The sequence below is a fragment of the Papio anubis genome, chromosome 6, assembly GCF_008728515.1.
Source record: "Papio anubis isolate 15944 chromosome 6, Panubis1.0, whole genome shotgun sequence".
Classification (NCBI taxonomy): Eukaryota; Metazoa; Chordata; class Mammalia; order Primates; family Cercopithecidae; genus Papio; species Papio anubis.
Genome location: NC_044981.1, coordinates 148885493 through 148909501, shown reverse-complemented (window position 1 = coordinate 148909501; position 24009 = coordinate 148885493). Strand labels below are relative to the sequence as shown.

The following is a 24009-nucleotide window of genomic DNA, read 5'->3' as shown; positions in this document are numbered from 1 at the left end:
GATAACAATTTTTAAACATTATGTTTTCTTTATTTCTCCTTTTTACTGTGGAACTACACATACATGGATAGTTTTCTTATATTTAATAGTTTCTTTTACTTTCCTATATTTTATATTTTATTAAAAGATACCATTACTTTTGATGCAATTAAGAGCTTTGCAAGAATGTGTGTTACCCCCCAAATTCACTTACCTTCAAATCCTTGTGCTCATTCAGAAATTTTTGAACATATATCGTGGAAACTTTCAAAGGAATATACGTGGTGGATTCTCTCTTTAATTTTCAATGGTTTTAAGATGGGTCAAGGAGACTCCTGGGGTGGCTGCCAGAAATGCCGTTGAGAATAGAAGACACCAATGCTGAAGACAGTGAGTATCTGATTATCTCTAAACAGAACAGAAAAACAAGTGATTGGTCACCTGTAATTCATAGAGAATCTGCTGTGGAGAAAGTTATTTTCAGTGTTACTAAATTTAAACTTGGCCTGGGTTTGCTGCTCCCTAATTTAGCACAGTTGTCATTTAAAATTTCATGTCATTGTGAAGTCAGAATTATATGATGCTGCCTGCACAGCATTCTGGTTGAATTCCTATTGCTTTAATTGACTATTTTTTCTACACGTTGCATCAAGTGATATCATTACTAATTTTATTTTGGATATGCAGGTGCTACATCTTGCAGCTGAATTTCAAAGTCAGGTTGATGAGGTCTCTTGGAAATATTTCTTTACATGAGGCTCTATCACCTCTATAAAGATAAAATGGGATACTTTAACTAAATCCCCATGGAATCATCTGGTAATTTTGCTATATTTCCTTTCACGTGGGTAATGCTTGCCAAGATAATTAGGCATAAACAAGAAAATATTCTTTTTAGTCAAAATGTGTTGTCTATTCAGGAAAACCAAAATTCTAGAATCTTTGTTGAATGAGTGAAGCAGAAGTTGGTAGTGGTTGATAGAAAACGAAAAGAAAACACCTATTTTAAAAATTGGTAATCAGCTATGCAAGTACTCTCCTAAAGAATAGAGGAAATGAAATGTACAGATAAAAACATGGTCAAAACCAAAACGACAAGAGCGTACACACATGCAAACCCAGAGTACACCGTATAACGATAGTTCTCAGAGAAGATTCTATTGCTTGGCCAACCACCACGCCCAACTCTCTTGTTTCTTGCTATACATCTCACAAATGGAGAACAGAAAATCAAATGTTCTGTTTCTGATTCTTCCTTACTGCTAACAGCGGTCATGTGACCCCATTTTGGCTCCCCATTTGGGCTCATAAGCTATAAGAAGTATGCTGGGTAAGAAATCCTGGCAGAATATTGCTCTATTGATACAGAGATCCTGCTTCTCTTATCTCTTTCACACATTTGCTTGTCTTGAATGAAGACATGATGCTTTGGGGATAGAGCAGCTGTCCTCTTCCCATGATGTAAAAGACAAAAAAGTTCAGAGAAACACAAAGATATAGGGCCTGTGATGGATGAGCAGTTTAACCAATAGCACTAACTGCTTTCCCTGAAATTCTACCTATATAAACCATTCAGTTGTTGGTTTCTTGCTAATAGAGGCATTGCTGGTTGACGAAATGCTCAAAAAATGGGTTAAAAAGTAAGTGCCACTGAAATGGTTGCAATGATAGCTACTGTTTAACTCTTTAGAGTGTAATCTGCAATAACGAGAAGTTTTCATGATGTAGAGTCAAAAACAACCTTCATTCTGACAGAGGTTGGAACTTGCCTTTTTTTTTTTTTTGGCTCCTAGGAGAGTTGGGAATGTAGGGAATAATGGGACAGGAGATGATGGTAATGAATTAAAACAGAATGGAATGGAAAGCCTAGCGCAAGGCTTGGTTTGGAAGAAGAGGGGCCAGTATTATAGCAGGAAAAAGGAAGACTCTCATCTTTGCGTCGGTGACAAAGCTATGACATTACTCAAAATCTCAGCGAGAGACTGAAGTTTCACCTCAAAGTTCATTATTCTTATCTCACGAAGTCTTGTGGATTCTTTTTTACTGAAATATTTTTCACATTTAGCACTTCACTACTATCTTCCTTTCATAAATATTTCTTCCTTAACCACAGTTCAGGCTTTCACCATCTTTTCCCTAAACTATTGGCACAGTCTCTTTAACAGATTTCGCTTTTTCTTTTTTTCTTAGATGCTATAGTATGTTCTATGACTTAAGACCTACTTTTTTTTTTTTTTTTTTTTTTTTTTGAGACAGAGTCCCACCCCAGGCTGGAGTGCAATGGCATGGTCTCAGCTCACTGCACCCCTGCGCCTTCCAGGTTCAAGCGATTCTCCTGCCTCAGCCTCCCGAGTAGCTGGGATTACAGGCACACACCACCACACCCGGCTAATTTTTTTTTTTTTTTGTATTTTTAGTAGAGACGGGGTTTCACCATGTTGGTCAGGCTGGTCTCAAACTCCTAACCTTATGATCCGCCCACGTTGGCCTTCCAAAGTGCTCAGATTACAGGCTCTAGCCACCATGCCCAGCCCCTAAGACTTAAAGCACTGATCTCATTGGATCCCTATTCTGTTCAAAACAAAAGAGCTCTCTTTGTCTATTGAATTAAGTTTGATATAGTTTGTATATTTGTTCCTGCCCAAATTCTATGGTGAACTGTAATCCCCAATGTTGGAGGTGGGGCCTGGTGGGAGGTGATTGGATCATGGGGGTGGGTTTCTCATGAACGGTTTAGCACCGTCCCTTGGTACTGTTCTTGGGATAGTTCTCATGAGATATGGTCATTTAAAAGTGTGTGGCATCTTTTATGGGTTTATAACTGAACCCATAAAAACCTTCCTCTTAAACACAGCCTTCCTCCAGTGCTCTCATTTTGTAAATAGCATCATCAGTCATCAGCTGAATAAGCCAAAAACCAAGGCTTTGGTTGCCCCAATCTATTAAAAAAAACCCAAAACAAAACAAAACAAAAAAACTCTGTTTTTCTTACTGGACACAAGCATGTAATATACAGCCTCTGGAACTACTGGCAGCCATCTTGGGATCATGAGGAGAACCTACATGAAATTAAGTGAACACCAAGTAAACAGAGCTGAGAAACAGAAAAAGAAGAAATGGGTTCTGAGACTATTGTTTCACTCCTGGAGAGAGATTTGCTTGCAGTAGGAATACTCTAAACATTTCGGTTATATGTGAATCTAGGGATTCCTTTTTTGATTAAGCCACTTTGGGTTAGTATTTCCATTACTTTCAGTTAAAAATATCTTTTCTATTTATTTCTATTTTTATCGTGTGCCTACCAATTTCATTCATTTTACTCATCTCTCTTTTTTTTTTCTCATTTATTTTTTTTATTTTTTTTATTTTTTTAATTAATTTATTATTATTATACTTTAAGTTGTAGGGTACATGTGCATAACGTGCAGGTTTGTTACATATGTATACTTGTGCTATGTTGGTGTGCTGCACCCATCAACTCGTCATTTACATCAGGTATAACTCCCAATGCAATCCCTCCCCCCTCCCCCCTCCCCATGATAGGCCCCGGTGTGTGATGTTCCCCTTCCTGAGTCCAAGTGATCTCATTGTTCAGTTCCCACCTATGAGTGAGAACATTCATCTCTCTTATTATCCATATTCTACATTTTTTTCATGATTCAGCTCACCTCCCGAATTAAACCTTTCCAGATTCTTCTAATTCATAATGAGAGAATCCTAAATCGAAACCACTTTATTATCCACTGTATATACTAATAAGAAAGCTCATGAAGGTCTATGACCAATCACTTGGTGATGATTCTCAAATTTTATCTTTAGCTTAACATGTTTTCCCTTGTTTCCATATTTATTTATTTATTGCAGTTTTAGCAGAGATGAGGTTTCTTTATGTTGCCCAGGCTGGTCTCAAATTCCTGGGCTCAAGCAATCCACCCACTTCAGCCTCCCAAAGTGATGGGATTACAGACATGAGCCACCATGCTTGGCCCATATTTTATTTCTAATTGAATAGCTGACATGCCAACTTGAACGTTTTGAAGACCCTCCAAACTGAATTTGTTAATAACTAAATCCATAAAAACCTTCCTCTTAAAACAGCTTCCATCCAGTGTTCTCTTTTTGTAAACAGCACCATCAGTCATCAGTTGAATAAGCCAAAATCCAAAGTTTTCAACCCTTTAAAAAGGAATCAGAGTAGATTTGATCCTTCTTTTCCTCTTTAGGTTCATCATCTAATCATCAGATCCTTTTGATTTTACTTCCTAAATAATCTTCAAACCTACTTCACTACTTTTCTCCGTATATCCTCCTCTTCTCTTCCTCCTCCTCTACCACCATCGAAACCTTGTCTGTTTCCCTCCAGCATATTTTCCACATGGCATCTAGAGTGATCTTTTTAAAAAACACAATTAATCATGCTAATCCCTTGTATAAAAACCCTTAATACCTTTCCACTGTTCTCAGGCTAAAGAAAGATAACACTTTACTGTGACCTCATATCATCTGATCTCTGTCTAACTCTCTAGTCTCATCTCCCTAGATGACAGACACTTTTTTTTTTCATTTTTAGATACCCAACATTCAGCAGAGTCTTTAATACATAGTAGGCACTCAATAAATATTTGTTGAATGAATGAACAATTACTTTGCAGTAACTCTTGAATCATGAAGCACTTTGTGTTACAAATTTTTCCTTTATATATTATTGTCTGAATTACTTATAAATATATTGAAGATAAGGATATGTCTTACATTACTTCACACCCTATAACAGAATGCCATGCAAATAATATGGGTTCACAAGGTATTTGATTTTATCGATATTAATAATTCAACTATGAACACTTTTTAAAAGTTTGAAGTTGATTCTCTCCCTCACAATGGCTAGATTACCGCTTTTCTATAAGACTAGAAATGACCCAGAAGAAATATATTATTACTCTGCCAAAAAAAAAAGGTAGTAAAAAATAGAAAATTTGTGTCTGATCAGAATTCTACAGAATTTACACAGATTAATTATAAAGAAGTTGCTTTTCTGCATGACAAGAAAAACCCTCAGCTAAACCTTGAGTTCTATGGCTAAACACTCAAGCATGTTTGCTATTTTCATGGTCATACTTTCAAATATTTTGTATTTCTCTTTAGACATCATTTATCCTCGAAAAATAGAAAAAAAATACATTTAATAACTAAGAGCTGAAGTCTTTTGAGTTAGAGACTCATTATTTTGGAAAACAGTTACCCCAAGTACAAATTAATTCCTAGCTAGTGGATATTTACCTGAGAAGAACAAAAGGATCTTCAGAGATTCAAAAGTAGGTATGAAATTCTAGCCTATTTTATATACTAATATCACTCCAAATAAGAGAAATATTTCCCAGAGTAGCCTATATTGAAAACACACATAGGGAACATAAAAGCAATGGAAACAGTGGGTCTGGGAATGTATTAGGTTAAACAGGAGGACACAGGGATTCCTGATTCTTCAGGATTTCTAACTGTGTTAGCTGTGGCCAGATAATGTTTTCCAAGTTGGAGAATGGTAGGTAGAATTAGGATTGAAGAGATACGAAAGGAAGAGAGGCAGGAAATGTAAGGGTAGACAACACAAATTTTGTGCCTGAATAAAATTCCTGAGTAGGCTTAATCTTCTGGCTCTAAAAAACAAGTTGAAGTTTGCCTAAGGCATAGTTATACAAGAAGTAATTGCCTTTGGGTTTCTATATACCTGTTATTCAGTTATAAATACCTTCTCGTTTTCACAAGGTATTAAATCTGTTAGGATATTAGTAAAATTTAAAAAATATATAGAGAGAGAGCAAAAGGAAAAGGAGCCTTCTTGCATGAAATGCATTTTGAGAATGACTACACATAGTTCTCTTAAAAATCCAAGAGCAGGCTATTTTACACTTTCCCCTAGAGTACTAAAAGATATTTTAGGAAACGAGTGAATCATGATTTAATATTCAATTGCTTTCCAGCAAAATAAGAAATTCCACTAAAGTGTCAGTCATGATTTCATTTTTCCTGAAACATAAACTCCAAGGGGTAGGTTGAAGCTGCACTGTTTATTTTGCTCTTCTGTATATAAATAAAATATAAGACTAACAGAATGGTGGAAGAATAGTTTCTTATGCTCTGCCTTTTCCGACATGCTTCTTTTCTGTACTTGGGGGAAAAAAAGAATTTTCATGTGTAGGATATTTCACTTGCTAAACGTTTTTGTTTTATTTAATAATTGCTGAATCTTTTGACAAAACTGTGTTTATTCCATGCATGAAGATTGATATATGTTCTAAAATTATAGCACAAATAGTTTATATTTCTTTAAAAATTCTTTTTCTGGGGCTGGGTCGGGTGGCTCACATCTGTAATCCTAGTACTCTGGGAAAGTGAGGTGGGCAGATCACCTGAAGTCAGGAGTTCAAGACCAGGATGGCCAACATGGTGAAACCCTGTCTCTACTAAAAATATAAAAATAAGCGGGGTGTGGTGGCATGCACCTGTAGTCCCAGTTATTCCAGAGGCTGAGGCAGGAGATTTGCTTGAACCTGGGAGGTGGAGGTTGCAGTGAGTTGAGACTGCGCCACTGCACTCCAGCCTGGGTGACAGAGCAAAGCTCTGTCTCAACAAAACAAAACAAAACAAGTAACAAAAAACCCCCAAACAAACAAACAAAAATTCTTTTTCTAAGAGTATGAGATTGCTCATTTATATATACTTAACGCATGTATTCCTCCAACATTGCATAAAATGGTAAAAAGCTTTTTAAATTCATCTCTAGTTAAAAGATTTAGAATACCCTATGATAGATCCTATTAATAAAAAGTAAAATTATTCCTCATAATTTAAAAAATTTCCCAAGGAAACAAGAGAAATAATATTGTATGATAAGAAATGAACAAGTAAAAAAAATACACGTACATTGTAACCCCTACATGATCAGTTTTCTGTGATTTTCTCAATAAATGAGTGACAGACAAGTCTGGGAACTCCCAATCCTCCATTAAAGAGATCTAAAAAGAATGTCATTACAAGGAGACAGAACTGGAATAGGGTTAGAGAAGCTAAAATTGTTACTACAGGGAAGGGAGGGCTAGATGAGAGTAGCAATTAAAATTTTGGAATTTTTTTCTTCTTAAGAGGATTCATCTCCCACCAAACAATTGTTACATCGAATCCTAGAGTCTTCGGAACATGGGCTGACCACCACCAGCTTTGAGAAGGAAGAGAAAATCCAGGAGTCAGAAGTGGACCATGTTGATCAGGATCCTACACCCTCCAGGTAATGGCAGAAGTCACTTATTCAGATGACTCCACAAATTTCCCTTTGTCTGGATGGTGTATCCCTTGCAACCATCCATGTTCACTGATCAGTTCACATGACTGAAAAGGTGGTCCAGGTAGGGGACACAAAGAACACCAATGTTTTGGAAACAGTAGTGGTCAGGAGTGGTCCACATTCATGAATCGACCTTGCAGTTCAGAAACTTCAAATCCTAAGGAGTCTGACCAAAATGAGAGTGTCTCTTTGAGCCAGACTCTTAGGTTGATAATTCAGACATCTGTACCCTAAACCATGGTACCTTCCACAAGTGCAGATCTATAATGGGGTTCATTATAGAGAGCCACCTGGTCGACTTTGTTCAACACCCTGATCTTCCTCACTCTGTGGTCCTACCATGGACGTTTTTTCAGGTCTTCTAAAAAAGTGATCATTAAGACATCTGCCATTTATGAATTTCTCTATGTTCTGTACTATAGCGATAATTAGTACAAATCATACACAACTGACATAAGGTAACATCAACTTATACATACGTACACTCAGGTCAAATATCCCAATTAGGTAAATATATCTTTATTGAATAATTGTAATAGGCTGAAAAATTGAGTGAATGGATATAGCTTTACTTATAATTCACAGAATATCCTCACACTTACATGTTTTTTCTCATTTAAATGTTTCCTCTGTACTCCCAACTCCTTTACAGTATACTTGTTTTATATTTTGTTTTTGATTAATAACAGCTGAGCTTTTCCGTGCTGTTTTGTGGGGGAGGAGTCTGTTGCAGATATATTTCTCTGCTGATAATATAATGTTTGGCTTATAGTGGATGCTTAAAGCATGATGATGATCACTATACACAATATTTTGCGTGTGCGCAAAAGAGAAAAATATATCTAGTCTTTATCTACTATCGTTTTCATTTATTTCTGGTACCAGCAAGACAAGATTTGCATTACTTCTGAGCATAGGCATGATACATTTAGATACACTTTTCCATCTCTCCACAAGATAAAACCTATGCCATGTAACAATCAGTACTGCAATCGTATGCTGTATTGAAATATTTTAGACTTTCATAGGCTCAATAGATATAAACATAACGAAAAGATAGATGTCAAAGAACTGGAAAATGTTGAGCTATCTACATCTTCAGTACTGCCGACGCTGGGCCCATGTTATCAGTTCCACTTTCTTAGAACGTTACACAGAAAGTGAGCTATCCATACTTTTTATGATGACTTTAAAAATGAGTCTACATATGCTAAAATGATTTGAGATATCTTCTTGACTTACATAAAATAAAATTTATAAATATGTTCTGAAAACTCTTTACAACAATCAAAGACTAATGTATTTTTGACGAAAGGCAAGGAGGTAAACAATGCTGGGAAATGTAGAACATCCATGTGTTAATTTATACTATCACACAGCATCATTTCTCTAGTTGACAAAAAAATTCATTTCACAGAAAAGTTAAGAAACGGAATTCTTCTGTTAATGTTAATACCAAGGGAAAGTTCAAATAAGTCAAAAATAAAACAAGACACGAGTACTGTTTTTTTAATGAAAATAGCTCTTAACTGGAGCTAGGTGATGTGGCTTCTAATCTAGGCTCTACTATGGCATGAGATAAGTTATTTTTCCCCTCTAATTTTTATTTTATCCATTCATATAAAAAGTGGTTGGATTAAAACAGAGGTTTTTAAACTTTGGCTGCACTTTAGACTATAACTGGGTGTAAAGAAATACCAGTGCCCAGTCCCCATCCTCACGGATTCTGGTTTCAACTGGTCTGGGGTGGAGAAACTGAGCCTCCGAAGTTCCCCATGTGATTTTAGTATGCACCCTGGGCTAAGAGTCACTGAATATATATCCTCCAAGCACCTTTAGTGCCTAAGAGTGTATGATTCTGGAATTTCTGGGAAAAGTTCCTTAACAGACACACACAGAAACAGGCAAAGTTTGTTCATTAATCTGGACTCTCATTTCTAAATCTAATAGTTTTCTACATAAGTCAGGTCTATATTTTTAATGAAAATCACGGTACCTTTTGTGCAAATTAGATAAAGTATTAATAAAGAAGATTGGTAGAGGAAAGAGAAGCAGAGAAACAAAATATAAGCACTGTCAGAATATATGCTTTCTAAAAGCAATTTTGTATCTGCTCATCAATATTTAATTACAATGTTATTAGGTGCTTATTTACACATAGCAATTTAGAATCCTAAGCTTTTAAAAATTCATCTACTTTAAACATACAAAATACAAAAAGATAATCATGATAGTGGGAACACAAAGTTCACTGTTACAGAAATGTTGAGACTTGGTCTGCTTAAAGGAGACAAAGATTTATTTTACTGAAGACGCTGCTCGATGATTATTTATTAAATGACTAAAACTCCCCCATGAGTACAAGTAGACCTTATGTCTATCGAATTATTGGAAAAGAGCTTTCCTAGGAAACAGTTGGTGGCTCTAGGTTTTCTATAGGAAGGTCCAGAAATTGCTCAATAGTGTCTCTATGGACCACACAAACTCAGCCCAGCAGAACTTCTGGTGGTTTGGCCAAAGGAAAGAGCATCAGTGTAGATGATTGGCTGTGGCATAGTGTGCTTACTTGGCTAGAGGATCATTTCACCACTATGTGATAAGTTAAAAAAAAAAAAAGAATATGAAAAAAATTTTTTGTGTCTTTTAAAACATTCTTTTTTTTTTTTGTTATAGATTCAGGATGTACAGGTACAGATTTGTTACATGGATATATTGCATAATGGTAGGGTGTGGGCTTCTAGTGTACCCTTCACCTGAATAGTAAACATTGTACCCAATATGTAATAGAAAAAAGAAGGTTTAAGAAAGTGTAAAGGAATCATTGGAAGAGGGCTGGTCTAACACTTTGCATTTTCTGACTAAATATCCTGAGATGTCACCAACTATCCATTTTGTGAGATGGATAATAGACAAGGTTGAATATTATAGACTTGTACCCTGAAGAAAACAGAAAGGACCAAGTTTGTTCCCCACAGCCCCTGCCACCATATTAATAGGTTATTCTACATAATGTTGTTTTTCACCTGTATGCTCTGCCAGTGCTCCTCTGTACCACTGTTTAGCTGAATAATATATACAATCTAGGTTTGTCAGTTTCAAATTAGTAATTATCCCTTGTGCATTTCTGTTTCTAAATATTTTTTTACTTTCTCCACCTTGAGAGCTCTCCAAAGACAGATCATACTTTTCTAAGCACTCCGTATACTGGACATAAAGAGATGCTGAAGGTAATCAGAGATTAAATTATGATTATTTTAAAAATCACAGGCAAGCTTTCAACTATAAACTTCAAATTTGTAAGCTTTTACACTTTCTTGAGTGACTTCAATTTGCAAAGTTGTTTAATCTCATTATCCACATAAAACAATCCTCCTTGATTTGGATTCTGTTATTAATTTTCAGTCAGTAAGAGGCATAGAAACAGGTCTGTTCATGTACCAGGGTACCTAGTGGAGAGGATGATTTTTCAGCAGCTCGAACCAAGCATGCGTTTTGCTTGCCATCCATCACCCTGATATGAGCTGCATCCCCCAGGAGGGAGAGATACATTTTAACCATTTGCACAAAAGTGCCAAATGGGGCTAAAATGGCCCTGTCCCTAATCTTGAAATTGTGATGGGGTTTCCTTGGGGAGGGAAAGATGTATGAGGTAAATAATAAGCATACAAGGGTTAGACCTGTCTCCTCTCTTTTGTATTTTTCTGTTCAGCCACAGTTAGGAGACAGGAGTTGTGTTTGAAACTAGAAGATGAGAACTACGGCCCTGTTTTGCCACCTGTACTTAACTCTAGCCTCGTTTTCTGCAGTTGGATGCAGTTGGCCCCCATCTGGTCTATGAGACACTGCAGCAGGGACAGGTGAAATTCCCACAGACAGGATGCTGAGAGATGTATCTGAAAGACTGCCTAATTCTGAGATCCCCCTTTCTGTTTGGAGGGACTTAATATCCAGAAATAGGTGAACCATACTCCCTGGGTCAGCATCAATTACAATTTGTTTAATTAGGAACATTCATTCATTTGTTCATCCAACAAAAACATGTAGCATAACTTCCTTGTTCTAAGCCATGGGGATATAAAGATTCTTAGATACTTTGCAAGCACAAAGCTCATCACTGAATTCAGCTTAAATCGTTTTACATCAATTCTTGAGCTTCAACACACACACACTCACACACACACACAAATCCCCCCCCCCAACCCCCGCTTACTCTCTATTACACTGGAAATCTTTTTAGTCTTTACTAAGTGACTTTAACTACCATTTAATGAAGGCTCTCCCTTTTCACAGGACCATTCGCTGCCTCTGAGTTAATGATGATGTCTCTGTTGCCAAACTTCCCATTCTATAACTTTAATCAAAGTCCCCTGCATGCTTCCTGACCTGGGGCAGAGGGTGGTGGTAGTAGTGGTGGTAGTTTCCAGCCTTCATCATGGCCTCCCTATTACAGCTGCTTTTCATTCATAAAGCACCAATTCATAAAGCACTGGTTTGGCATTAGCTGTACTACTGCTTGACTGTTTTCAGTTTGTTTTTAATCCCATCTAAAAATATCTCAATGAAATGAAATGACCCAAATTTCTCAATGTTAAAATCCAGAATGTCAGGTGTAGTATGTGGAAGGAGAGGAGAGGAACTAGCTGGTATTTATCCACTGGTGGAAAAAATATTATTTGGAAGGGTTAACTAGAAGCGGTCCTTTGTTGCTAAACACGAGGCCAGTGTTGCTGTTCTGATGTAAATCCTTCATGAAAAACTGGAGTAGATGCACAAATATATTTTTGTAATTTAAAGTGCAAAAAAGCTCACCATGTAATCTGGACTCTCTTCTCAATGTAATTAAAGTCATTTTCTAAAGTGTCTACTATGAAAACACAGAGCCATAACTGTAGTTTTCAGCAATATCTTGTGAAAACAGCATCTCAGAGCTTAAAATTCAGCATGCTGCTTTTTGTGCCGTATCACCCCAAAACTACTTAAACTGTTTGCTATTTAGATGTGAGTATTGATCACACCAGAAATAAAAGTCAAAGGAGCTCTGGGTTGGCTGACAGTGTTATTCCAAGTGCCATCCCTGGGACCTGCCATTTTCCCTGAAGAACAGTGAAGCATGAGGACACTGAGCAAGGTAATTTTGATATCAATGGGTTACACAATCAAAGCAATGACTCACCAATGAAAAGGCATGTAATAAACTTAACGTGATTAAAAAAAAGAATCACAAGGTGATTCGTACCTTTTAAAAGAAAGCTCTTTCAGTTCTTTAAGCTACGTCTATATATTTAAAGAAACATCAGATTTTTTTTTTACTATAATACAGAGAAATACCTTATCTCCCTATTAATACTTACCAGGACCCTTTCAAATTCAATAGACAATAATTGCTTTAGTAAAATTACCCTCTTTGATAAACCTTGCTTGGATAGTTTAGCATGGAAAAGTCAAAACTTTCTCTTAGGCAGTTCCAAGTTTAATCAGGTTAAGAACAGATTAATACTGTTAATGTTTCCTTTTTTTCTCACCTTTTCCATTCTCTGCTTCTGTTAGTCCTTGTACTACTTCTGAAGCAATATTCTCCCTTTTATCTGCTTTCATTATTATTTTCTCTATTACCACTCACATTTTTTATAAAGCAGATAAACACAGAGAAAAACAACTTTTCCATTCAACATTTTTATCATAAAATGTTGGGCTCTTATCAGGTAAAGTCATAACGAGGAAACTTATCCACTTGGTAATAAGATCTCAGGTAATATCCCTTTGCTATATTGGTTTTGCAACAAACTGCATCTTCGTTTCCAGACTTAGGAGCATAGTGATGACTTTTTACAAGAGATTTTGAAAAGGTATATTGAAATATCTCCAACTAAACCAGCCTAGGAGATTGGAAACTTTGATGAGTTTTGTGTGGGGGTGTGTAATAGAGAACTATTTGAATAAGGAGAAGTGATGCTGCACAGTGGCATGACAAGATCTAAGAGATATAAACACAAAAATCTTCCCAAAGATCTTCATTAAGATGTGAACTTCTCAGAAAGGTATATAATGACTATGCAATTTACATTAATTCTCCTTTTGTCATTCTCCATAGTACCATCCTGTTTTGTTCCATCATAACATCAGCAACAATTGTTTACTGCTTTGGGTCATTTTTTTCTGTCTTTATGTCCAGATTGTACTATCCACAGGGCAAGTGTTGGGCATCTTCAGCACCAAGTTCAATTCATAGTCTATAACTTCACTAATACAATAGTTACTAGCTGTTTTTGGTTCAGCACTTGAAATGTGACTAGTCCAAACTGAGAGGTGTTAGATCTCATTGAATTTTTAGGACAGTGGGGAAAAAGAATGTAAAGTCTTATTAATGACTTTTACATTGATTATATATTGAAATAATAATATTTTGGTTTTATTTAATTAAGTATATTACTAAATTTAATTTCATCAGTTTCTTTTTACCTTTTGTAAATGTGGCTATTAGAAATCTTAAATTCCATGTGACTCATGATGTATTTCTATTAAACAGCACTTGCATAAACAATTATTATTATGTGTTAAATGAATAATGAATAAGTGAATGGATGGTATCTGCATCTAAAGCTGACACTATGTATACCATATAACTTCTGAGAGGATGATACTCAAGAAAAAATAAGTCAATGCTGGTAGACTTTATCAATGTCCCCAATTCTTTACCTCTTCCAGTATCCATGCCAACTGCTATGTGCCTTTTAGTTTGACCCAATAAGAAGGTGGGATGTCTTTCTCTACCCCTTTTCTTTGGATTTGACCATGTGACTTGTGTTGTTCAACTTGTGTTGCTCACACTAGTGAGTATGATGTGACCAAAGGCTTGGGCAATGCTTGCACTACTGAAATTGCCCTCTAGCACTTTCATTATTGTGAGAGCCTGTCTGGGTTAACTGGCTTATCCAAGGAGGAGGATGAGAGATATGTAGAGCAAAACTAAACTACTCCAGTGGAGTCCAGCCTAACCCCTAGCTGATCTCATCCACAGAAGCAATCCAGCTAAGATCGTCATAACTCTCCAGCCTATCCCAGCCTAGATGAGCCCACTCCAAATGGCCCACAGACCCATGAGCTAGACAAATGCATATTATAATATGTTGCTGAGATTTTGTGTTTATTATCCTGTCTTTATTGAAAATACCTAAATTATGTGAAGTGAAATCATCAGAACTGAACTGAGTGGACAATATAGGAGATCTCAGCATCATACTTAAAAATCTCCCTTTCTCTGACTTCTTAAATAAAATATTTTTGGCCACCATGACACATACGAGAACTAGGAAAGATACTCTAGCAAGAGCTGGGCAAATTCAACCTAGAAGTATAACTCATTGGTTATCATGGGGGTTTTTAAGGTAAGCAGCAGCAGGGATGCTAGGAGTTAAGAGGAATTGAATTAGCACAGCACAGTTCTTAATTTTCCAAGAAAGTGCTGGATTTGTTAAATCCAGATGTAGATGTTCCTAGATTTTGTTGTTGTTGTTGAGGGAAAGCTGTTGACATATGTCCCCAATCCTTTCCTCTGCCAGTATCCATGCCCACTGCTATGTTCCTTTTAGTTTGACCCAATAAGAAGGTGGGATGTCTTTCTCTACCCCTTTTCTTTGTATTCAACCATGTGACTTGTGTTGTTCAACTCCCCCTTTGTCTTATTACACTGACTGCTGAGGAGGGTACTGGCTTTGCCCACTTGGGTCATCACTCTATGCTGTCCCCAGTACACTCCTAGGAGGGTCCTTCTACTGCCTGATTCTTTGGGCTTTTGTGATGCCAAATTAGAATAGTGAGAAGGAGACAGAGTGGAATTATAGGCAGAATAGTAGAGGGTAAGATGAGGAGAACACTGTCCTTTTGTAGAAGACTGAGAAGCTCCAACAGGGACAGAGGAGCTTGTGAAAGGGTTTTAAATGAGAGGACCCAGATAAAGTGAGGTTATAGAGAGCAGGGATAGAGAGAGAAAGAAGGTTTTAGCAAACATTTCTGCAGGTTTTGAATTCCCTTTACAAGACTGGAAAACTGTAGGTAGAAAACTTGAGTTAATTTAATTCACTATTATTTTTTAACCATATCATCTCTCTGAGATTGGTGCCTGTGGATCACAGCTTTATGGTAATGATTTTGTAAAAAACATTTAATATGGAATGAAGTGATGGCATGGTGGCTAGAGTGGACAGAATGCACAGGACCCATAAGGTTATTCACTGACCATATCACTTACTAGCTGTGTAACAGGACAGTTAACTAAACCATTCTGAGACTCATTTTCTTCATTTATACCATGGAGAAAATAATGTATTTAATAGGTTCTTCTCAGGATTAAACAAGACAGTGAACGTTAAAATATCTAGCTCATTTTTTAGACATAAATGTTAGGTGAAATATTTGAGCACAGTGTTTTCTTTATGAAAATTCAAGGTTTGGCCTAAAGTCACTGTCCCTATATCTGTACCTCCAAGCTGTGATCCAAAGGTAGTAGCTGCAGTTGACTACTTAGGCAGTTGCTAATTGACAAAGATATCTCTGTTTCCCTTATAGTTATTTCTGTGGAAGATCAAAAAAAGAAAACAATCTATTCCTTACCATCTATAACTGATAAGGAGCTTCCCCAGGTAGAGAGAACTCAAATGCTGGGAAAGTCAACCAATAAAGAAGTGACCAATTATGTGGGCTTTTAAATTAAAAGGTTGAAAGATCACCTTACATTGGTTCCATTATTATCTTAAGTTTACTTCAAGGAGGAGACAGCAGACGTATACCCATAATCAAAACAATATTTTGATCTCATGATAACATATTACCTTCAGTAGTGAAAACATACATTGTTACTGTATGGAAATTGACTAGGGACTTATAGAATTCCAGTTTTAATTGGCAATACAACCAGTGAATCACAAGGTGGCATCTAGGTTTTAGATACTATTCAGTGTAGAAGATCTATACTGAAAAAGCATCGGTAATTACATATCTACAGTTTGCAATTACAACATGAAATGAGTAGCAGATGCTATGTAGGCAGCATCTCGCCTAAGACTGCACAGAACAAATACAAGAATAAAGTTAGATTAAAAAGATAAATATGCTTTTTTGGAAATTGGGAAGTCCCCATACAGCATCATGCTTCTGACATAAAATGAAGGTTTAGAGAGATAGGACGGTAATGTGCATCCTAACCCACAGTTATGAGGCAGAAACAGGTTGGAAAAACATCTGGTTTTCCCAGGTACTTGTGGCGTTATTCTTAGCATTAAATGGAAAGTCAGGATCATCATCAAGAATAATGTTTTGGTATGCGGCCGGTCTTCTTGCGTGGATTGTCACACTGGAACACCAGAGGTAAGAAGAATAGTCAACAACAGGACAACCAAGCAGAAGTGGTTTGGTGAGCTGGTGAGGGGACAGCCACATGCTGTGAGGACAAATACAGTCCTATAAGGACACTGAAGCGTAATTTCAGTGGACACTGTGGAGAGCAGTAGACTGCTGAGAAGCTAGAAAACTTGATAGATTGCTCTGACACATAGAAATCAGGGACAGTGACTTGTTTTCAAGGCAAAATATCAAGCAAACCTTATATAAACAGCAGACTCCCAGAGTCCTAGGCTCTGCCCACATCAGCAGAAGCCACCAACAAACTAGATAGGCGTTATGCACACAGGTGGGAAAGAAAAGCTACATACATCTGGGACCCAAACCCGGTTAGTGAAACTAGTGACAAATCTGGAAAAACACTGTGCTTTATACTGACATAAAAGTAAAAGTTGGCCAGGCATGGTGGCTCATGTCTGTAATCCCAGCACTTTGGGAGGCCGAGGCGGGCGGATCACGAGGTCAAGAGATCGAGACCATCCTGGCTAACACTGTGAAACCCCATCTCTACTAAAAATACATAAAAAAAAAAAAAAAAATTAGCCAGGCGTGGTGGCGGGCGCCTGTAGTCCCAGCTACTTGGGAGGCTGAGGCAGGAGAATGGAGTGAATCTGGGAGGCAGAGCTTGCAGTGAGATCATGTCACTGCATTCCAGCCTGGGCGACAGTGAGACTCCGTCTAAAAAAAAAAAAAAAAAAAGATAAAAGTTTTCGTGGAAAGGGTTCAGGAAACATGTTTCAATAAAATCTCATGACCCCATTGAAACTGAAACTTAAATGATGGAGCAGCATGCATCTTAAGGCTTTGGATGCAGGCAAACTGAATAAGGTTTTTCATACACTGACCTAGCCCAGAAATTCTCAGTAGCTATAACCCAGGATACAGCACTCTACATATGTAATGCTTGTATATGAGCAGTATTATATTCTCTGTGAATAAAATATCCTAATATAACATTGTAGGAACAGTTCTTGTCCAGCATTCAACGATTTCCATGATTACTAGCAAAGGGAAATGTGACACAGAGCAATATTCCATGAACTAAATTACCCAGGGAAATTACTGGAAACTTGCAGGCATAGCTGAGGCACATGAGTTTTGTAATTTGTCAGATAGCATCCTTGCTTAAGTCACAGTGTTTTTTTGAGGATAGAAAGTGATAATAGATATAGACGCAGTTTTGTAATCCATCAAGCACTACACATACATACTGCAAGCTTTAAAGTATAATCAAGAGGGCTTCAACAACAATGTTCAAAGCAGACCTATTACAATTGGCTCTTGTACTCAGTTCAGCTTTAAAAGAAAATAAGATAGCTTGTCTGCCAGTCGTTTAAGCTAAGGCAAACAAAAAGTGGCTTTAATGATACCTTAGGCAATGCTTATACAGCAATGTTCCTATTAAGAGAAAAAAAGAACAAAATTCCTTCCTCTTCTTAATAGTTATAGGAAATCCGTCTCCTACTCAAAATCAAGTTTTATACTGGTGAGTTTGTTTAGACCTTACGCAACTTCTGAATGTAAGGGTGAGCACTGTTTACCAGCTTGTAGTCACTGAAAAGAATATGGGTTTTGCTCTACTTTACCAAGATAATGAGGAGAATCTTCAAAGAGAAAAGATTTGTCGTTTAGCCAAACTGTTACTTTATCTATGCAGACAAAACAAAGGAACAAAAAAAAAACAACTTTGAATGAGAAAGTAAACTCTATTCTTCCACCACCCCTGATTTCATTTATTATGGTAACAGGAAGAAGACTCAAAAGAAGAGATTAAACAAAACTTTCTTCTTTTCTGATATTCTTTTCTTTTCAATGACAGTTCCCAACCCAAATGAAGTCATTTTTGTAATGCCTCTTAATTTTGTTTATTTTGCCATCATGGTGGAACTGGTAATTCACCTAACTGTGGGTTATTGTTTCTTATCTTTTTTAACTGTTCTGAGATTAAGCGTCCACTGTTGTTAATCTTGTTGCAACATGGTGGTTCTTCAGCTTTCATGAATTTAACATAAGGAATCACGAGGGAGGTGCTCTGTAATTGTGTAGAGGTGTAATTTGAATTGGGAATACCAGCCACTCAAGCAATGAAAGAGTTAACCCAATGGCTACCAACATATTAGGCTGGTCTTTACTTGTACCTTAGTGATGAAAACCGGAAAACTGCATCTTTATGAGAAATGAGAGAGAAACTAAGAATAAGATAAATTCCAAAAAGTAGAAAATGCATGAATTTGAGGTTTGAGATTAGTTCAAGAAACAAGAGTAATTGGCAGAAGTGTGATTTGGAAGAAAGCACTAGATCTTCTACAATCAATTTATAAACCACAAATTTGTCTTTTTCAAGGTAGCAGGGCATTTCTTCTAAACATAAAAAGCTAATGTTTAAAAGTCTGCAGTTAAAAACAAATTTAAGAGACTCCATGGGGTTAGGCACTCTGTTTTCTAGTCATCATTCGGCTTTCCCCATGCCTGTGAGCATTGCTACATCTCATATTTGCATTTCTAGTCCTCATTTAACATCCGTATATGTTCTGTTCTGCATACTAGATATCCCAGTCTATGTAAGCATGAATAACATTGAGAGGGGTTAGAAACTTGAATTTTTTTAAGTTAACAGAAAATTATTTTTCTAATAAAATTTAAAAGCCTAAACTTATTTTATTAAAAACAATAATATATAAGCCAGGCACAGTGGCTCACACCTATAATCCCAGCACTTTGGGAGGCTGAGGCAGGTGGGTCACCTGAAGTCAGGAGTTTGAGACCAGCCCAGCCAACATGGCGAAACCCCGTCTCTACAAAAAATACAAAAATTAGCCAGATGTGTTGGTGCATGCCCGTAAGTCCCAGCTACTCAGGAGTACAGTAAGCCATTTTCTTCAAATAGAATCTCATATGGAAGCCCAATATGTCAAAGAAATGAAAGAGGACTAGCTCTGTTACAGTTGGAGGTAATGGGTTGGAGGCTATAGTGATGCATATCCCCTCAAATCCTGAGATGCCACTAGAGAACATCTAGGGCTCCATGACATAGAGTGTAAAAACCAGCAGAATTGGAAAGCTCTCAAGTGTGATCACTTGAGGGAAATAATTATATACATATTTTTTGTTGCTTCTCAGCATTTACATTCCCTTTTTCCCTTCTTTACAGTATTCAAAATTCCAAGCATGTGGTCTGGATGGAATTGACTCTATTCTTGTCTTTGGTAATGGGCCCTGATTGGCTAAGCCAGTCAGCATATCCAGTCTCCAGGCCACACCAATTGGTTCAGGGTTGAACACACAACCCAATTTGGGCAAATCAGAGCTGCAAGAATAAATTCCAAGTTGTTTTGTACTTGATTGGTATCTGAAAACACACAACCCCAGGAGCTGCTGATGGTTATATTGTGACAATAATGGAGGAGGCCCACAGAAATGGAGCCAGCACTGAGGAAGTGGCAATGAGAATGGAAGACAGTCATCCTAATTACATCATTTGAGCCACTGTATCAAGAGTAGTCTGATGCTAGCCTAACTTCTCAGTTACATGACAATAAATTGCCTTTACTCTTCAAGTCAACTTTTCCTTGTGTCTTCTGTTATAACAGGAAAGCACTGTAATTGGTATCTATTGTATCCCAGCACCTAGAAGAGTACCTCACACACAGTGGGTAGCTCAGCATTTGTTGACTGAAAGAGGTAGGAGCCATAAATTATAATTATTTCCTTGGCCCTAACTGTCAATTCAATTAACTACTCCAGGTCTTATTTCCTCTATTTTTTAAAACCAGAAAGTTGTTCAGGTTCATCTAAAAAAAAAAATCCATTAGTACTCTAACACTGTAAGTGTCTCTATGCCTTCATGCAGATTATTGCCTAGGTGTTTGTGTCTCAGACAACCTGCAGAGGTTTTAGAGTTAATGTACTGATTCAATTCTGTACGAATTTAGCCCACTGAGAATTTTTCATTAGCTGAAGGTTAAGGTGGTCCTGTTCCTCCCTCAGCTGACTGCCTGACTGTGAAATTATGGTGACCCTCAAAAGAGAAGCTGTACACTGGATGACTGGGAATGTATAATCCACGGGAGTCAAAGCAGGATTATCACTATTTGTTTAAGAATATCCTGAACAACTGTGGAGGCGGATGAGCATAAGCTCTAGATGGTTGCAAGATAAACTTACGTTACTTGAGGATAATTGTGGGGGTACCTAGAATTCTTAATCAAACTTTCAGGATGTTTAAGGGCCTCTGAACAGAATCTGTTTAAAAATGAAAAGCAATGCCTTCTTTAAAAAAAATGTCATCTGCCTATAAAGTCACTCCAGTTTAAGGCTGATCCTATCTGAGGCTCACATCAAAGCACCATCACCTTTGGGTCTTCAGAGGACAGGATGGGAGCAGAAACTCTGTCTTTTCTTTATGTATTTTCATAGATCAGACTGTTCTCCTGCACAGTTGCAATCTGGAGCAACGCTATGCAAGAGAATTATAATGCAAGTGAGCCGCATACACAATTTAAAATTTCCTGGTAACCACATTAAAAAAAAAAAAAGTTAAAAGAAACAGTAGCTGGGCATGATGGCTCATGCCTGTAATCCTAGCACTTTGGGAAATGCTTGAACCCAGGAATTCAAGACCAGCCTGGGCAACACAGGATACGAGACCCCATCTCCATAAAAAATTAAAACTTAGGTGGGTGGGTATTGTAGTGTCTCTCTGTAGTCCCAGCTACTCTGCGGCTGAGGCAGGAGGATCACCTGAGCCTAGGAGTTTGGAGTTCAAGGCTGCAGTGAGCTATGGTGGTGCCAATGCACTTTAGCCTGGGCAAGAGAGTGAGACCCTATCTCAAAAGAAACACATGAAATTAATTTTAATTGACTTGATTTAACCCTATATATGAAACACATTATTTCAACATGTAATCATAAAAACATTAATAAGATATTTTGCATATTTGGATAGTAAGTCTTCAAAATCTGAAATCATGGCACATTTCAGGTGTTTGGTAGCCATAGGTACTTTGTATTGGTCAAAAAGATCCAAAGAATCATTGTTTCTTACTGGGTTTTGCTTTGTTCTGTTTTGTTTGGAGTGGGGTGTGGAGAATCTTAAGAATGCAAATACTAGCAAACACTGTAATTTAAATCTGAAGAGCCAGCATATTCCTTCTCAGAAGGGCTGTAAGTTTTAATATGGCCCATACTGGGAAAGAGAAAGAGAATGACAGGAGAGAAGAGGAGGCTGTGGGCTTGCAATGACTTGCCTCAATTTGTACACTAGGTCTCCAAGTTCAGACATGACACTCAGCACAATTAGAAGCCACTGAAAATGTTCACACAAGGGAATAACGAGATTCAATTAGTGTTTTAGGTCTTGCAGCCAGTCTGCTTGGCTTCTGTATATTGAATGTGTGGTGAGACAGTATTTCAGATATTCATCTATCTTTTTCTCCCTGTGTTTTGTTTTTCTCCCCTATTCTCTATTTAAGCAGACAGCAGGCCCTCTGCTCATTGCCTCAGGAAAGGAATATGGCAAGGTGAAAAATAGAAATGTTCTCTCTGGCTCTTTTGATCCAAAATTGCCTTAGAGCAATTTAGAGATTGTGTGCAATGGGTAACAGGAAGAGAATGTGGAGGTGTGAGAAAATGCAAGGCAGGAAGGGCAGTCCTCGAGGCAGAAAAGAGAGAGGCCTAAAAGAAGAGGAGAAAAGAGAGAGAAGAGAAAAGTAAGAGAAAGGAGAGAGGGTTCTGAATTATGGTGCAGAGGCTGTCTGAGCTCTGCGTCCTGGAAAACAGGATGAAGCACACTGCGGTGGTGGAGCCTCCTGGCAGCCAGTGTTCATCAAGGATCAGATTCTTGATTGTCCCTGCCCCACCTGAGATTTGGCACTGTGGAAGACTCTGAACCTCCCAAATGAACGTGTTTAAATTTCTGGCCATCTTGGCAGGTTCAACATGACTTCAAACTAGTAAGTAGCTGGGGCTATGGAAAATAGTATTAATATAATCTGTTCTGGACACTTGAGTTGTGGATTGGGATTCATATCCATAGGGGTGCTAGGCTGAGGCTACAAAGTCCAATGAAAACACTATTGCAAGTCAAGTAAGAGAGTTGAGTCTCTTGAGTAGGGTAGCAGACCTTCCAGAGAGAGAAATAGATGGTGTCAAGTTCTGCTTAGGAGGCAGAATTGGCAGTTGTATTAGTCCGTTTTCATACTGCTGTTAAAAACATACCCGAGAGTGAGAAAATTATAAAGAAAAAGAGGTTTAATTGTCTCCATTTAATGAACTCCCAGTTCCATGTGGCTGGGGAGGCCTCACAATCATGGTAGAAGGGAAAGGAATGTCTTACATGGCAATGGGCAAGAGAACATGAGAACCAAGTGAAAGGGGTTTCCCCTTATAAAACCATCAGATCTCATGAGACTTATTCACTACCACGAGAACAGTATGAGAGAAATCACTGCCATGATTCAATTACATCCCACTGGGTCCCTCCCACAACACATTGGAATTAGAGGAGCTAAAATTCAAGATAAGATTTGGGTAGGGACACAGTCAAACTATATCATTCCACCCCTGACCCCTCCCTAAATCTTACGTCCTCACATTTTAAAACCAATCATGCCTTCCCAACAGTCCCCCAAAGTCTTACTTAACTCATTTCAGCATTAACTCAAAAATCCACAATCCAAAGTCTCATCTGAGATAATGCTAGTCCCTTCCACATATGAGCCTGTAAAATCAAAAGCAAGTTAGTTACTTCCTAGATACAGTGGGGTACAGGCATTGAATAATACACCCATTTTTAATGGGAGAAATTGGCTAAAACAAAGGATCTAAAGGCCCCATACAAGTCTGAAATCCAATAGGGCAGTCAAATCTTAAAGCTCTGAAATGATCTCCATTGACTCCATGTTTCACATCCAGGTCACACTGATGTAAGAGGTGGGTTCCCATGGTCTTGGGAAGCTCCACCCCTGTGGCTTTGCAGTGTGCAGCCTCCCTCCAGGCAGCTTTAATGGGCTGCAGCTTTTCCACAGACACCATCGAGTGTCTGCGGCTTTTCCAGGTGCATGGTACCAGCTGTTGCTGGAACTACCATTCTGGGGTGTGGAGGATGGTGGCCCTCTTCTCACAGCTCCACTAGGCAGTGTCCCAGTAGGAACTCTGTGTGGGGGCCTCTACCCATTTTCCTTATGCATTGCCCTAGCAGAGGTTCTCTGTGAGGGTCACCCCCTACCTGCAGCAAACTTCTGCCTAGACATCCAGGCATTTACATACATCTGCTGAAATCTAGACAGAGATTC

The 24009-nt window shown here is 37.8% G+C and overlaps 1 protein-coding gene across 1 annotated transcript in view; it reads right to left on the bottom strand.

The window, feature by feature from the left end:
- LOC101023368 (formin-like protein 14) overlaps positions 1 to 24009 on the bottom strand; it is a 169199-nt gene that overhangs the window by 58306 nt on the left and 86884 nt on the right. The window contains exon 3 of the mRNA XM_031667616.1: positions 194 to 387. Coding sequence (XP_031523476.1) covers positions 303 to 387 — 85 coding nt within the window. The 3' untranslated portion in view covers positions 194 to 302. The remainder of the gene's footprint in view (positions 1 to 193; positions 388 to 24009) is intronic.